Here is a 16,051-nt window from a genome sequence, read left to right as displayed (position 1 = left end):
CTCAATTTTTAATATCTACAGAGCAGGTCTTTACCGTGTGTACGCTGGGAGGAGTATATACGGTAAACCCTTGCACCTGTGGGTTGCTGTTGCACCTTCTGTTTTTTTGTCTATATATATATATATATATATATATGTATATATGCACACATATATATGAAGAAGTTAAAAGAAAAGTGACAATTTGAAACTGAAAAACAAGTTACACAAGTGAATAATAAAAAGTCTTTTTTTTTCTCATATTAAGATAAAACAACCCAACAAGTGTTAATGCATTTTGATCTTTTTCTTGATGTTCACAAAAAGATAAATTGTTCCTTCTATTAACTACATAACAATTTAGTAGGTAATGGTATTACCTGCCTGTACTTGCATGAACTTCCTCATTGCCTTTAGTTCCTGAAGGATGGCCTGGAGAGTGGGCTGGCAGTTACATGTACAGCACTTTGATTCTGGTATTGAATTCACCACTCGTAATTCACCTGATGGATAAGAAGTAAGCAGTCAATTATAACGCTTTGCTAAAGAAATTATATATATCTATCATTGGGGGGGTTACCATTAGTTCCAGGATTTTTCATCTGATTCTGCACAGTCTTAGAACGGGTGCCATACTGTCCTGAAAACTCGCTGGTTTGGATTGGCACATTGTTCCATGGAGCATGGGTTGAGTGAATAGCATCATCCACCACTGATGTGCTCATACCATCAGTCCAGCTCATTTCAAGATCGTGCACACCTTCCTTGAGTTTCTCGCCTTCCTTGCCAACACGCTGGTAAATTCTTCCTGTGCTATCATTTAACAGTCTTCTCATGCCAGTGATCTGTTTTTTAATTTCCATACCTTCATCTCCTGTGTACATAGAAAAAAATAACTATAATGTAAATCATCTGACTGTGCCTGTTTCTGCTATCTCTTCTCTTAGATAGCAGCAGGGAGGGGATGGAGGTGGTATACAGCAGCTTGAAGCCTGGAGATTTGGGATGGCATACAACTCAAAGAGGCTGGAAATAAGAAGGGAAGCATGCAAAGGCAGTCTACAGGAGAGAATTGCATACTATGTAGAGTGTAGAGAGAATGAAGGGAACAAATAGCTAACTCAAGAGTCCTGACAAAGGCTCTATAGCATGCTGGTTCTGAAGGTACACAAACCTAAACTTTTATACATTTAAAAGAAAAAAAATTCTTCCACTACTTGTACAAGAAGTTTACTTTCAGAAAATATATAGCTATGAGGGTATATATATATATATATATATATATATACTGTTGTAGACATGTCACGGGAGAAGTGCTCGAGAGGGTGTACATCTCACCTAGGTTACAACACAGTGTGAGATGGTGAGTCCAGGAGGGATCTGTTCCTCAGCAGTGATATGCTGCTGAGCTATTATTTATTGTTCCCGGGCCTGGACTTACATGGAATGGCAGGTAGGTTTTTGATAGTGGGACTTGCCATTCCCTCCCCCCGATCCAGTTGGGGTTTTGTCATCACCCTGAGGAGGTAAAAACCCTGCAGAGGTGCAGGTGGGAGCTCTCAGCCTGAAGTGATCAGCCTGTGTGTTTGGTGGAAGCTGCGAATGCAGCCACTGCTGGAGCTTATATATACCCTGCGATATCAAGGTGATTCAAGGTGATTTTTGAAAATCGAATTTGCGATTTTTAGAAAAATTAAAATCATGAGCTGCTCAAAGTGCGAATTAATTTGATTTGTGTAATTGCCCAGCCGTACTCTAATTTGCATCCTGGTTTTCTTTTTTTCTTTTTCTGCATATGAAAGTGTATTTTTTAATTTGTTATGTTAGAATATGTCCTGTATTGTCCAGTAGTTCTTTCTGACTTTTGCAAGGACTGATGTTAGGACTAGAGATGAGCGAGTCGATCCGAACCCGAATGTTCGGTATTTGATTAGCTGGGGCTGCTGAACTTGGATAAAGCTCTAAGGTTGTCTGGAAAACATGGATACAGCCAATGACTATATCCATGTTTTCCACATAGCCTTAGGGATTTATCCAAGTTCAGCAGCCACCACTGATCAAATGCCGAAAGTTCGGGTTCGCATCGACTCAAGCATGCTCGAGGTTCGCTCATCTCTAGGATCTAGAGAGATCTAGAGAGATCCTTTAAATCTTAATTTTTGGGGGGGATTCAGTACCAATTACAAGTTTTCAATAGTTTTGCTCTCAACATACAATGGTCGTCCTGGAACCAATTAATATTGTATGTTGAGGGACTACTGTATACATTGGCCCAGATTTATCTATGCTCAACTAGTGTAAACTGCTCACAGCAACCAATCACAGCTTAGCTTTTATTTTACCAGAGCTGAAAGCTGAGATGTGATTGGTTGTTATGGGCAGTTTACACTTTTATACACTTTGATAAATCAGGGCCATTGTTTTTACAATGGAGCCAATGTGTTGCAGCCGCCTGCTACCTGTTGTGATAGGTATACTCGGACTAACACATTCAACAGAAGGAAAAAGTGAAATGTCAAAATGTACAGTAATCTTATCCCAAACTGGTATAAGTATGTGCACATACAGCATACACTGGATGGTCCCTCACTCTATTCTGATCCCATAGCTGAAAATCATATGTCTGAACTGATTTCCTTCATTCGCCCATGACAGTAACATGTTTTTAATAACTCCCCCCCCCCTTTATAATTTTCTGCATTATCACATCACCTGTAGATGTTAATTGCAGTCACATAAAGAATAGAGCACACAGTTAGTAGGTGACAGTGACCTTCACACTCTCAGCTAACAGCCTTCTACCAGATTCCTGGAAGCCGGAGCAATTAGGTTTTGTCACCTTCACTTCCTGGAATCTGGTGAATGAATGCAAACCATACAAAATCACTGCAGACATTGTTATATCACATTTCACAAGTTTATTTGCAGCTATAGACACAGCCAATATAAAGAGAACCTGTCACCACCCGAATGAAATAGAAACAGTCCTCAATTACCTCACACTGCAGGTAAACACCATTCAGACCATGCATAAAGTTATATTAATAACACAATCTGAAGAATTTCATCTCTACACAGCACTCGCGGCATATGCAAATTAGTCACAAGGGTGTAGCTCCTCTCTTTTCCAGTCATGTTGGCCAAACATACGGTCAGCCCACCCAGGCATGAGTGCACTCGATGTCACCACATGCCAGCCTAAGGCCTTATTTATATGTTCTGTAAATTTGTCCGTAATTGTGGATCCAGATGCACAACAAACAATTTTTGGCGGAGATAGCATATGGTTCTGAAATATTACTGAACTTGTGAATGAGGCCTCCATATTGCTTCTCTACAGCCCAAGTGTAGAGAAGTGGTGGCAAAGATTTAGTGCTGTCTCCCCACTGCGCATGCATTGGAAAGAAAGGTGATGGCACAAACATTATACTAGCTTGTGGTGAAATTCCCTGCATTGAGTAACATCACTAAAGCCCAGGTTGGAGGAACTTGCGCAGCCAGCACGACTGCATAAGAGAACCAATTAATACTGTATGTTGAGGGACTACTGTATACATTGGCCCAGATTTATTTACGCACAACTAGTGTAAACTGCTCACAGCAACCAATCACAGCTCAGCTTTTATTTTACCAGAGGTGAAAGCTGAGATGTGATTGGTTGCTATGGGCAGTTTACACTTTTATACACTTTGTCAATGTGCTATATCCTTGTGACTGGAAACCCCTCATTTGCACAGGATACAAGCATCATTTAAAGAACAAATACTTCAGATACTGGCATAATTTAATTATATGAATGTACTATAAAACACAGGGTGCTGTTTCTATGTAATTTGGGTCGTGACAGGTTCTATTTAAAGTCAAAGTATGCTGGATACACTGTAAAACATTTTTTCCCCTCAACATTTATTGGGGAAAGAAAATCATACAAAAATAGAGTAATATAGAGCAACTTGACAGTACAAAGAAAAATGCATAATCTTCATGTAACAATCTGACAGCCATTTTATATTGAAAACAAAACATCAGGAATAAACGCCCAAAGAACCCCCCTCCTCTGGTGCTGGCGGAGGTCCGCTTAACAGTCCAAATGCACAAATCAGCACAGTAATAAGGGCACAAATCAGGACAGTGATACCAGCTAACTGTTCTTTACTGTAAAGCATTTTAATTATCTAAACCACAAGGCACAAAAGATGACCGACAGATGAGCCCTTTACAAGAAAGCCTCAATAAATAAAGACACAAATTAAACGTCGATTCCCCACACTTGTATAGTGCCAACAGAAAACGGTAGGAATAATATGGGTAGCTGGCACACTTTTACTAAGTCGCACCCCTCAGGGGCTACAAGGCTTCTTTACCATAACTGTAAAAAGCTGCTCACAGCAGTACCAGTTGCTGACTTCAAAAATGGTCTAACATGATTCTGAATACAAAATAACATCGACACTTTCTGTCAGTCTAAATGCCAGATGGAACCAGGAGGGAGGTCTGTAGTTTCTGTAACAGATTGGCTTGTGTTGTATGTTTTTTTTTTACCTTCTTCTGGATCAATAAGGGGAAACAAAGTTCTAAAGGTTGCTCCTTCTAAGTAACTGTTGGTGAGGATGAATGTTGATTTTGTGAGCTCAAGCTTGGTGTTTATCCTGTTATTCTCCATCTTGGGGTGATGTCGGAGTACAAGGATTCCACAACCTTAGTGACTAGGATGGGTCCTTCTGGGAGCCTACTGCTATTAGCCTGTTTAATAGGTCAGCTGTGTCCAGAAGCTGACCTACTCTACCCACCCAGAAATTTGCTGAGGGTCCCCAGACACATGAGATGATGGCTCACCCTGGATTTCCAGGTCTGTGTATTTTTCGAAGGATGTAAAATGTCCATATTCTGGGGATTCTAGAATCCAGATTTCATTTCATCGATTTGTCATGCAGACCAAAATAATCTTCTGTATTGCTTTGGAGTAGTCTTGTGTAGGCTCAGACTTCAATGTTATGTAGTAGTATGTATCTATTATTGGTCTGTGTGCTTCTTGAATATAGTCTGTTCTATTTATTATGACAATTGCACCTCCATTGTCTGCTGGTTTGATTTCCCTATTGTTTTTTACATTGTATGGCCTTTCTCCCCTGGGCAGGAAGGTGGATTTAAAAAGGTATCAATTACTGAGCACTCTCTATTTGTATCCCTTCTATCCACTGGCTAACTTGTACACAAGTGTACTTTCTTTTGACATGAATTAGTATATCTGGCTCTACAGAATGATGTAAAAGTCATACATTCTTCTAATCAGAGTCTCGGCCATTGGTTTATGTTGCCCTCACATAGACGTCAGAAACCTAGCGACAGATTTCCTTTACTATTATACTGAATGTCCCCAACCTTTACAACTAGCCATGTGTCTACAGGCAGCAACACAGATCAAACTTTTCTGTTTTACTTATGACTACAGTATTACCTACAGCCCACTGATATAGCCCTTTAACAACTACAAAGCCAATATTAAAATTTACAAATGTGTTATCATACATAACATGAAATCCAGAGATATACTGAGGCTGGAGGGCGGCAGCACAAATATTTTTTTTTTACCCAGTGACAGTTCATATAATAATCCAGATGCAGAAATCAGAAGCCCCTGGAGTGTTTTCAGAAGCAAGCATTTCTTTTAAAGCCTGCTTTCCAATAAATACGCTGTCTCACTTTATCAACCAGCTTTGAAGTTTCTTACTTTTTTTGACACAAGGAAATAAATTACCAATGTGTTTGCCAAAAAGATAATTAGCTGTGTGATTAATCCTTAAGACGTACCGGTTTATTTAGGAGGGTTAATGAAGGACTGTCATACTGGTATATGAACAGGAGAATACAGTCACTTAATGTGAAGCTCAGTACACTGAAGCAATGATAGACTACTAATTTTCAACCATTTGTACCTCTATGACTCTCTATAAATCTGTACAGCACTCACGCTGTTCTCTGAGCAGAGCTGCGCAGAAACTAAAGAGGATAACACTCACCTGAGCGCTTCTGCCCATTTATTTCAGCCGTTGGTGGGGGTCTCAAGACCCAGATCCCAGTGTTGGGGACTGGATGCACTGCTTTGCAGGGTAAACTTGGAGCAAGAACTAAATCAGTAGTGGGAGCATTCCTGGGCAGAGGATTGGGCTTAAAGGGGTACTCCAGCAAAAAGCTTTTTCCCAGTAATTGAAACACATTACAAAGTTATATAACTCTGTAATATGCTTAAATCACTTATCTGCCCCTCTCCTCTATCTTTTCCCCCCTCAATCCCCCACTAGGAAGTGAAGTAAACTCATTCTTACCTAATGACTGTTGATCCCAGGCTGCTCTGTGGCAGCCATTTTGTGACAATGACATCATCAAGAGGGAGGCGGGTCTAAGCCCTGTTAGGCCAGCCTCCCTTTGTCAGATGACTCAGGTTGCTCAGCTCTGATTGGCTGAACAAGCTGTAAGCCATCAAACAGTTTTACAGAGTCAGTTAGACATCACAGGAGACAAAGTGCATCATGGGAAAGGTCAAACCAGGAAGTGAAGAAAAAATTAAGACAGCAGCTGAAGCTTCAGGGACCTGCAATCAGCGGGAAATTCAAACGAAGACAAACTCAGGAGGGATGGTAAATGTAAAAATAATGATTATGATTGATTGATTGATTTTTTTTTTATCAGCGCCGGAGTATCCCTTTAAAAGTGTAATGGTCTTTTCAAGAGATTTTTGAAAACCTGCTTGGCTTTGTTAACATGCAGTGATTCATTTTAGGAACGATTGCTCATATCGCCTGATCACTGACTTTTACAAATGGTCAATTTGGCTGATAATTTCTCTGTGGGAAACCTTCTAATGGATCTTAGCAGCCAGCACAAGCGATCTGTTTGTGGCAGGTATGAGCCACAGTCCCCAGCTGCTCATAGCTGCCAGAAGCCATGTGATGCAGAGAGGGCTCATGTTTTGACCTCTCTTTACTCTTTTGAATGGTGGCAAGATACCCGTCATCTGTCATTAAGAGGTTAACGGTGGAGAGAGAGGAGAAAGAAACTTTGATTTACAATTCAGGCACAATGTGGATTATCTTCAGAAGGCATACTCACTCAGCTTGCAGTTATACAACCCAAGCTTTCTCAGCCTTGAACTAAATCTCTCCCACACATAGCACATGCTAAGGCCCACCCTCACTTCCTATGTTCTGTCCTTATCTAGCAAATTTCCCCGGTCAATGTTCTAAGACGCCTAGATGGAGTGAAACACTCACCTAAAGGGACACCACCATGCCTAATAGGTGTGAGAGTTATATTGTATACGCTATCAACAGAGAGTAGACAGTAGATTAGATAGAAAAAATAGGAGAAGGGAGAACTGGCCAAGATTTTAGAGCTGTTTCCGGGGGGTAAGTAGTAATTTTTGGTACATGAAGTGATTTACAAATATGTAAGAAGTCACAAGGGCTACATGTAGGGAAGTTGTTTGACATAACTGTGATCATCTGCCCACAGTCATGCTGCCCACATATAGGCCTTATTTGCATGTCCACAAGTGCTGTCCGCAACTGCGGGTCCATACTAGGACCTGCCTTTTTTGTGGCAAGGATCACTGCCAGTTTATGGAAAAATTATAGATGTGTGAATAGGCACATAGAGACCTAGGGGCCCTAAATGTGGATCCAAAATTTTGCAGGCGTATGAATGAGGCCTTAGGGTAACAACATACATCCAGACATCTCTAGCATTGTTTACAGCATACCATACATAACACGTACATACAACATAAACAAACATGGGAACGCAAAAGGTTCACAAGAGAATTATCATGGAATGGATAGCTGAGCACAGATACTATGATATGTAGGTGTGCCACTTCAGAGATACAAAGAAATGTAAGAGTGGGTAAACATTTTGTTTTCTATTCTTCATTCAGCCACATAACTGTGGGCATTTAATTAGCTCGCTCTCTCATACATCCCCAATGCCTATTATCTGATGACAATTCATTTTTACCAAGGATGACAAACATTTCATTTCAGCCAGCTAAGGACAAATGTATTAGGCAGAGCACATAATGCTACAGGTTATGAATATTAAATTACAAAGTCAGACAACTAGCATTTGCTGTGATGTATGCTTGACATATTGCTGTACCGATAATGCAGGTAATAGCCACTAAAACCAAACAGGATATTTCAATCTCATAGATGCATTTTCCGGCAGAAAAACATCCCGCTGTGCTAAATGCTATTGTCTTAATGTTCTGACACTAGTGATGAAGCAATGGGGCTGAAATTGCAATAAAGTCACTACACCTGAGGAATAGGGGGTGGTTACAGCAGCCTCTGCCATACCAAGTAGGTGGATGACACAAGGACAAAATTACAGATTGTGCTTAAAAATGAGACAAAGCTATTTTAATTTACATAGAACAATAATGTAGCACACCATCAGCATATGTAGGAAGGATCCAGCCTTTGTACTGGTTCCAAGCTAGTCCTCTGTTCAAGCATCTTTCTATAAATCCTTAAAACATAATGCAACTATAATTGTCTACGTGGCAACAAAACTGGTCTTCACCTATTGCAGTTGCCTTTCCTGGGTCCCAACAGTGGCCCCCAGTACTCAGATACCCTGGGAACTTAGAGTAGTGCTGGGCTGTATAGCAACCAGTCACAAGGGCAAGTACATCAAAGCACACATTAATGCAGGCAGGTGACAAATAACAAGAAAAATAACTCATTAATAGATGACAGAATCAGTATGAACAGATAACAGCACAAACAAATGATGAACATGGCAGTCGGAAATTAAAAGGGAAGTCCTACAAAAGTGTAAACATACAGACAGGCAGGGGGGTGGGGGGAAATAATAAACAATGTTAACTTACTTATCCTCGTACCCTGTAGCGCCACAACCATATCCCGCTCACAGCTGCCGGTGATCTACAGCTCCCCTAGGTGCAACGTCACATACCCGGCTGAGTGATAGCCTGCTCAGCCAATCAGTGACTGGGGCACAAAATCATAGAGCTCTTTAAGATGCACACACAGTTGGATAAGCAACATGATGAAGCAGCCTGGACATCTCCTCACTGACTCCAGTGGATGTTTTGAAAAAAAGGATGGGGCTGGGAAAAGTGAGGGTGTGGGGAGCAGTTGTGGAGGTGAATTTTTTTGTTCAATATGGTAGGGCCTGCTATAACAGGAGGAAGGTCTGGCTAGTTCACGGATGTCGAGACACGTGATGGTGTCTCTGCAGTCTTCTTTTGCATATTTCCTATAACATGGGGGCATAGTGTGGGGGTGCATATTAGTGGTGTGTCCTGTAGTCAGCCTTAAAGCGACTCTGTACCCACAATCTGCCCCCCCCCCCCCCCCCAAACCACTTGTACCTTCAGATAACTGCTTTTAATCCAAGATCTGTTCTGTCCTGGGGTCCGTTCGGCAGGTGATGCAGTTATTGTCCTAAAAAAATACTTTTAAACTTGAAGCCCGTGACAAACGGGAGTATCTGTGCCCTAACTTTGCACCACCCCTCCGTCCCTCCTCCCCACCCTCTTCATCATTAGGAATGCCACTGAAACATTTTCTCCATGCTGAACATTGCAGCCGATAGGAAGCAATCTGCCTGGAGCATTCCTAATGATGAAGAGGGTAGGGAGGAGGGACAGAGAGCTTGTGCAAAGTTAGGGCACAGATACTCCTGTTTGGCACGGGTTTCAAGTTTAAAAGTATTTTTTTTAGGACAATAACTGCATCACCTGCCGAACGGACCGCAGGACAGATCTTGGAATAAAAACAGCTATCTGACGGTACAAGTGGTTTGGGGGGGTCAGATTATGGGTACAGAGTCACTTTAAAAATACAGTCTCTCAGTAACCACCGACCCTGTAGACTTTAGGTCTATGGCGCTCAACTTCTGTAATCAGTCAGATTAGGCTGGTAGTCAGGGAGTGAAGCACTTGGCTGTACATTTTCCCTGCTATTAGCATCTAACCTGCTGTTAATTCCTGTAACGCTATTAGGGTAGCTTCACACACACAGCATCGCAGTGAATTTTCTGCTGCGGATACGCAGCAGATTTGATGTAAATAACTGAACACAGCATCAAATCTGCACCTTAAAATCTGCTACAGATCTGCTGCTGATCTGCTGCGCATCAGTCTTGTGTGTTAGCACTCTTAAAGTGACTGTACCACCAGGCCCAGGCTGAAGCACTGGAGGCGGGCCGACCCACCCTTAGTGGGAGGAAACCCCCGCCCCTCTATCATAGGGTTCCATTGATTCTAATGGAGTCACATCATGGAGGAGCTAGGGTTTCTTCCTACTAAGGGTGGGTCGGCCCGCCTCCAGTGCTTCTGCCTGGGCCTGGTGGTACAGTCACTTTAAGGTAATTTTCTTACCTGGATCATCAAGAACAGTTGGCGCTCTGCAGTGATGAGCGACCAGAGTGACCGGATTGGTGCAATGACAGTGGTAGTCCCATCCCATTTGCACCAAATGACCTCATTTACATATGAAATAAACTACAAATTTACCTTCGCCTAGTGTCCTGTGCACTATATATTGATATATATATATAGACACACATCAAGGACTGAGATGTGTTATGTTTGATCATTCTTAACAGAATGTCATAGTTTAAGCTGTCCTGGGAGTTATTGGTTAAACACTACTATACACATTATTAATATTATACACATTATATTACTATATTGCTATAAACTAATATAAGAATGCATCTTGATATTCCCACTTATTTTTAATATACTTACAATAATATATTTTGCATAGCTCATAAACCAGTAGAAAACATAATTTTATAGTAGGGCTGGGCGATATTGGCCTAAATCAATATCGCGGTTTATCGTACATGTAGCCGTGGTAACGATAACTGGACGATAATTATGCCGCATCCCTTTTCTAAGCCACACCCCTTTTGCAAGCCCCACCCACCTGGTCGTGCCAAACTGGCAATATTTTGTATCTAAAAAGTGGGGAAAAAAGGTAGCTCACTGAGCAGCAACCTGAGGCTATGGTATTTAGTCTATTTCTATTATTATTTGTCATTATTAGGGGGTCTCAGCAGAGCCCTGAATGTGTATATACAGGAATACAGCTTGAGGCTATGTTCACATGGCGTATGAATCCGTAGTGCGAACCGCTAATATACGCACGTACTTTTAAAGGTTGATGCGTTCGCTTGAAAGTATACGATATACGCCCGCACAGTGCACACTACGTATGAGCTGACGGCCGGATCGTATACGGCGCCGTGAAAAATTAACAAGACCATTGTTTGAGGACGGAAATGTTGAAACTCACGGCCGTGGATTTCAGTGCGGTCCCGTACGAAGTACTTATTTCAGCCAAATTGAACTTGATTTTTCGATCCAAAAGGCTCTGTGTGTTTTACAGGGCTGGGCGAAGATTTCCAAGTAAATTACCTGCCTCAGATCGCTTCGAAACAAGCTAGGGAAGCATAACTGTACTACGGGCGTATGTTTGCGGTGCGTACGCAAACGGCGCCATGTCGATTTTTCCCACGCCCGTAGTTTCAGCCGCACATGTATGGCGGCGTAAGAACTGCGGACGGAATCGTACGCAGTGTGAACATAGCCAGAGGCTGCGTTCACACTACGTATATTTCAGTCAGTATTGCAACCAAAACCAGGAGTGAATTAAAAACACAGAAAGGATCTGTTCACACAATGGTGAAATTGAGTGGATGGCCGCCATATAACGGTAAATAACGGCCATTATTTCAATATAACAGCCGTTGTTTTAAAATAACAGCAAATATTTGCCATTAAATGGTGGCCATCCACTCAATTTCAACATTGTGTGAACAGAGCCTTTCTGTGTTTTCAATCCACTCCTGGTTTTGGTTGCAATATGAGGACCACAATACTGACTGAAATATACGTAGTGTGAACCCAGCCTTATACACACTACAGAACATTGTATACACAGGTATACAGCTATGTACTACAAGACGTGTATATACAGGAATACAGCCATATACACAGTACAGGACATGTATACACAAGTATGCCAACATTTGACCATTCAGGCCCCCAAAAGTACAGTTACTATACTATATTACTATATGGGGGCACAGCAGGGATGGCATTATTACTATATGGGGGCACAGCTGGGATGGCATTATTACTATATGGGGGCACAGCAGGGATGGCATTATTACTATATGGGGGCACAGCTGGGATGGCATTATTACTATATGGGGGCACAGCAGGGATGGCATTATTACTATATGGGGGCACAGCAGTGATGGCATTATTACTATATGGGGGCACAGCTGGGATGGCATTATTACTATATGGGGGCACAGCTGGGATGACATTATTACTATATAAGCACAGCAGGGAAGGCATTATGGCACACTGTGGGCACTATATGGACATCAAATGGATAAAGCATGTACCACTATATATAGTAAAGCATGTACCACAGTGTGCCATAATGCCTTCCCAGCTGTGCCCCCATATAGTAATAATGCTTTTAATTGCAGAGTGAGGTTTGGAGTTATAGAGCTGGGACGACACGCTGGGGGGAGGGGGGGCGGACGACCGGCCCGGAGCGCATATGCCACCCTGGCCAGCCGCCCTGGTACTTGTAGTTCCCCCGCGTGGCCCCGTTCTGCTTATACCTGAAGGAGGGAGAGGGGGCGGTGGAGGACGGGAGCACTCATCCACTGTGCATAGTGACAGGTGCAGCATAACCGGCATTCCGTGGGCAGCGAGGCAATGCTAGGGGGCGCCCACAACTTGTCCGCCGAGCCCATCTTATTGTAATGGGGGGTTGGGGGAGGCGGAGACACATGGACACGCCGGGCAGGGGGTCAGGGGTGAGAGGATGCACGGACACGCCGGGAGGGGGGTCAGGGATGAGGGGATGCACGGACACGCCGGGAGGGGGGTCAGGTGTGAGGGGATGCACGGACACGCCGGGAGGGGGGTCAGGTGTGAGGGGATGCACGGACACGCCGGGAGGGGGGTCAGGGGTGAGGGGATGCACGGACACGCCGGGAGGGGGGTCAGGGGTGAGGGGATGCACGGACACGCCGGAAGGGGGGTGAGGGGATGCACGGACAAGCCGGGCGGGGGGTCAGGAGGACGAATGGATACGCCGGGACGGGGGTCAGGAGGACGAATGGATACGGCGGGCAGGGGTGAGGGGGACGCAAGGAGGGGGGTTGAAAATACCGCAGATACCGTCCTGGCAAAGTTGAGGTCGGTTAACCGACGCCAGGGACGGTATCGGTATTTTCACGGTATACCGTCCAGCCCTATTTTATAGTCACTGGCTCAATGGACCAATAATATAATGTATATATTAAAAGCTCCAGTTCATTATGCTTAGCACTTATACAAACAGTAGTAAACATTTTATGACATTGTAATCCCCAGGTTGCATAAACCTATATTGCCCACACAAAGGGTCCATTTACACAGAAAGATTATCTGACAGATTATCTGCCAAAGATTTGAAGCCAAAGCCAGGAACAGACTATAAATAGGAAACAGGTGATAAAGGAAAGCCTGAGATTTCTGCTCTTTTCAAATCCATTCCTGGCTTTGGCTTCAAATCTGTCAGATAATCTTTCTGTGTAAATGGACCCAAACACAGGGTTAAATAGGAACCCCGTATAAAAAAAACTTGTTTTCTATTAAAAGTACATTAAATGTTATATAGATGTGTCTATACAATGTATTACCATATCTGTACGGTTCTGCCACACCGATAGCTGATAGAAATCCAGAAAGTGAAAAAAAATGGCCTCTGTGCCAATCCACATGCTCCTGCTCCTTCTGCTATCCCCCCTTAGGAGACAAATCTTCCATGCCTCTGTCTCACATTGTGTGTTTTTGCTGAGCACAGGCTGATGATGCAGACAGGGGGCAGGGCGTGATATCCCATGAGGCTTGGCTGGATCCCCCAATCCCCTGAATGATTTACCATCTCTCACCAGCCAGAAGCAGGTGTTGCACTGATTTCTCAGATTGTGCAGAAGTGTGCAGGGAAATTAGGGCTGTGTTCACACATGTTGGAGTGTCATTGCAGTACTGCTGCGTATTCGCAAAAATGATGCAGTAACACAAGTAAATTATGCTAAACGGCAGAGAGGATCAGAGCCTTATTGTGGGGCTCAACTTTAAAGATAACAGATGCTTGATCATAATATGTGCGTAAAAATTAAAAGTAAAAAAAATTCAAAAGTTCTTTACTTTATTCCAATATCAGCGTTACAGGTAGAGAATTCAGCGTGCTGTGTGGTGTTACAGGTAGAGAACACAGCGTACTGTGTGGTGTTACAGGTAGAGAATACAGTACTGTGTGGTGTTACAGGTAGAGAATACAGCATGCTGTGTGATGTTACAGGTAGAGAATACAGTGTGCTGTGTGGTGTTACAGGTAGAGAATACAGTGTGCTGTGTGGTGTTACAGGTAGAGAATACAGCGTGCTGTGTGGTGTTACAGGTAGAGAATACAGTGTGCTGTGTGGTGTTACAGGTAGAGAATACAGTACTGTGTGGTGTTACAGGTAGAGAATACAGTGTGCTGTGTGGTGTTACAGGTAGAGAATACAGTGTGCTGTGTGGTGTTACAGGTAGAGAATACAGTGTGCTGTGTGGTGTTACAGGTAGAGAATACAGTGTGCTGTGTGGTGTTACAGGTAGAGAATACAGCGTGCTGTGTGGTGTTACAGGTAGAGAATACAGCATGCTGTGTGGTGTTACAGGTAGAGAATACAGCGTGCTGTGTGGTGTTACAGGTAGAGAATACAGCGTGCTGTGTGGTGTTACAGGTAGAGAATACAGCGTGCTGTGTGGTGTTACAGGTAGAGAATACAGCGTACTGTGTGGTGTTACAGGTAGAGAATACAGTACTGTGTGGTGTTACAGGTAGAGAATACAGCGTGCTGTGTCGTGTTACAGGTAGAGAATACAGCATGCTGTGTCATGTTACAGGTAGAGAATACAGCGTGCTGTGTGGTGTTACAGGTAGAGAATACAGCGTACTGTGTGGTGTTACAGGTAGAGAATACAGCGTACTGTGTGGTGTTACAGGTAGAGAATACAGTACTGTGTGGTGTTACAGGTAGAGAATACAGCGCGCTGTGTGATGTTACAGGTAGAGAATACAGCGCGCTGTGTGGTGTTACAGGTAGAGAATACAGCGTGCTGTGCGGTGTTACAGGTAGAGAATACAGCGTGCTGTGTTGTGTTACAGGTAGAGAATACAGCGTGCTGTGTGGTGTTACAGTTAGAGAATACAGTGTGCTGTGTGGTGTTACAGGTAGAGAATACAGTGTGCTGTTACAGGTAGAGAATACAGCACGCTGTGTGGTGTTACAGGTAGAGAATAGTGTGCTGTGTGGTGTTACAGGTAGAGAATACAGCGTACTGTGTGGTGTTACAGGTAGAGAATACAGAGTGCTGTGTGGTGTTACAGGTAGAGAATACAGAGTGCTGTGTGGTGTTACAGGTAGAGAATACAGTGTACTGTGTGGTGTTATAGGTAGAGAATACAGCGTGCTGTGTGGTGTTACAGGTAGAGAATACAGCGTGCTGTGTGCTGTTACAGGTAGAGAATACAGCGTGCTGTGTGGTGTTACAGGTAGAGAATACAGTGTGCTGTGTGGTGTTACAGAAAGAGAATACAGTACTGTGTGGTGTTACAGGTAGAGAATACAGCATGCTGTGTCGTGTTACAGGTAGAGAATACAGCGTGCTGTGTGGTGTTACTGGTAGAGAATACAGCGTGCTGTGCTGTGTTACCAGTAGTAACAGTGTGCTGTGCTGTGTTACCAGTAGTAACAGTGTGCTGTGTGGTGTTACAGGTAGAGAATACAGCGTGCTGTGTGGTGTTACAGGTAGAGAATACAGTTCTGTGTGGTGTTACAGGTAGAGAATACAGTGTCCTGTGTGGTGTTACAGGTAGAGAATACAGCGTGCTGTGTGGTGTTACAGGTAGAGAATACAGGGTACTGTGTGGTGTTACAGGTAGAGAATACAGTACTGTGTGGTGTTACAGATAGAGAATAC

The 16,051-nt window shown here is 43.2% G+C and overlaps 1 protein-coding gene across 3 annotated transcripts in view; it reads right to left on the bottom strand.

Moving 5' to 3' along the window:
* Positions 1-16,051, bottom strand: part of BEND7 (BEN domain containing 7) — a 43,194-nt gene that overhangs the window by 16,232 nt on the left and 10,911 nt on the right. The window contains exons 1-3 of one of the 3 annotated variants that reach the window (XM_069956185.1): positions 6,306-6,365; positions 560-853; positions 360-482 (exon numbers count right to left, since the gene is read on the bottom strand). In XM_069956185.1, coding sequence (XP_069812286.1) covers positions 360-482; positions 560-853; positions 6,306-6,363 — 475 coding nt within the window. In that variant the 5' untranslated portion in view covers positions 6,364-6,365. Of the gene's footprint in view, positions 1-359; positions 483-559; positions 854-6,305; positions 6,366-16,051 lie in introns of those variants that run through there. The other 2 variants (XM_069956181.1, XM_069956180.1) reach the window with 2 other exon arrangements.

This window comes from Dendropsophus ebraccatus, chromosome 1 (assembly GCF_027789765.1).
Source record: "Dendropsophus ebraccatus isolate aDenEbr1 chromosome 1, aDenEbr1.pat, whole genome shotgun sequence".
NCBI lineage: Eukaryota > Metazoa > Chordata > Amphibia > Anura > Hylidae > Dendropsophus > Dendropsophus ebraccatus.
This window is presented reverse-complemented; position numbering and strand designations above follow the sequence as displayed.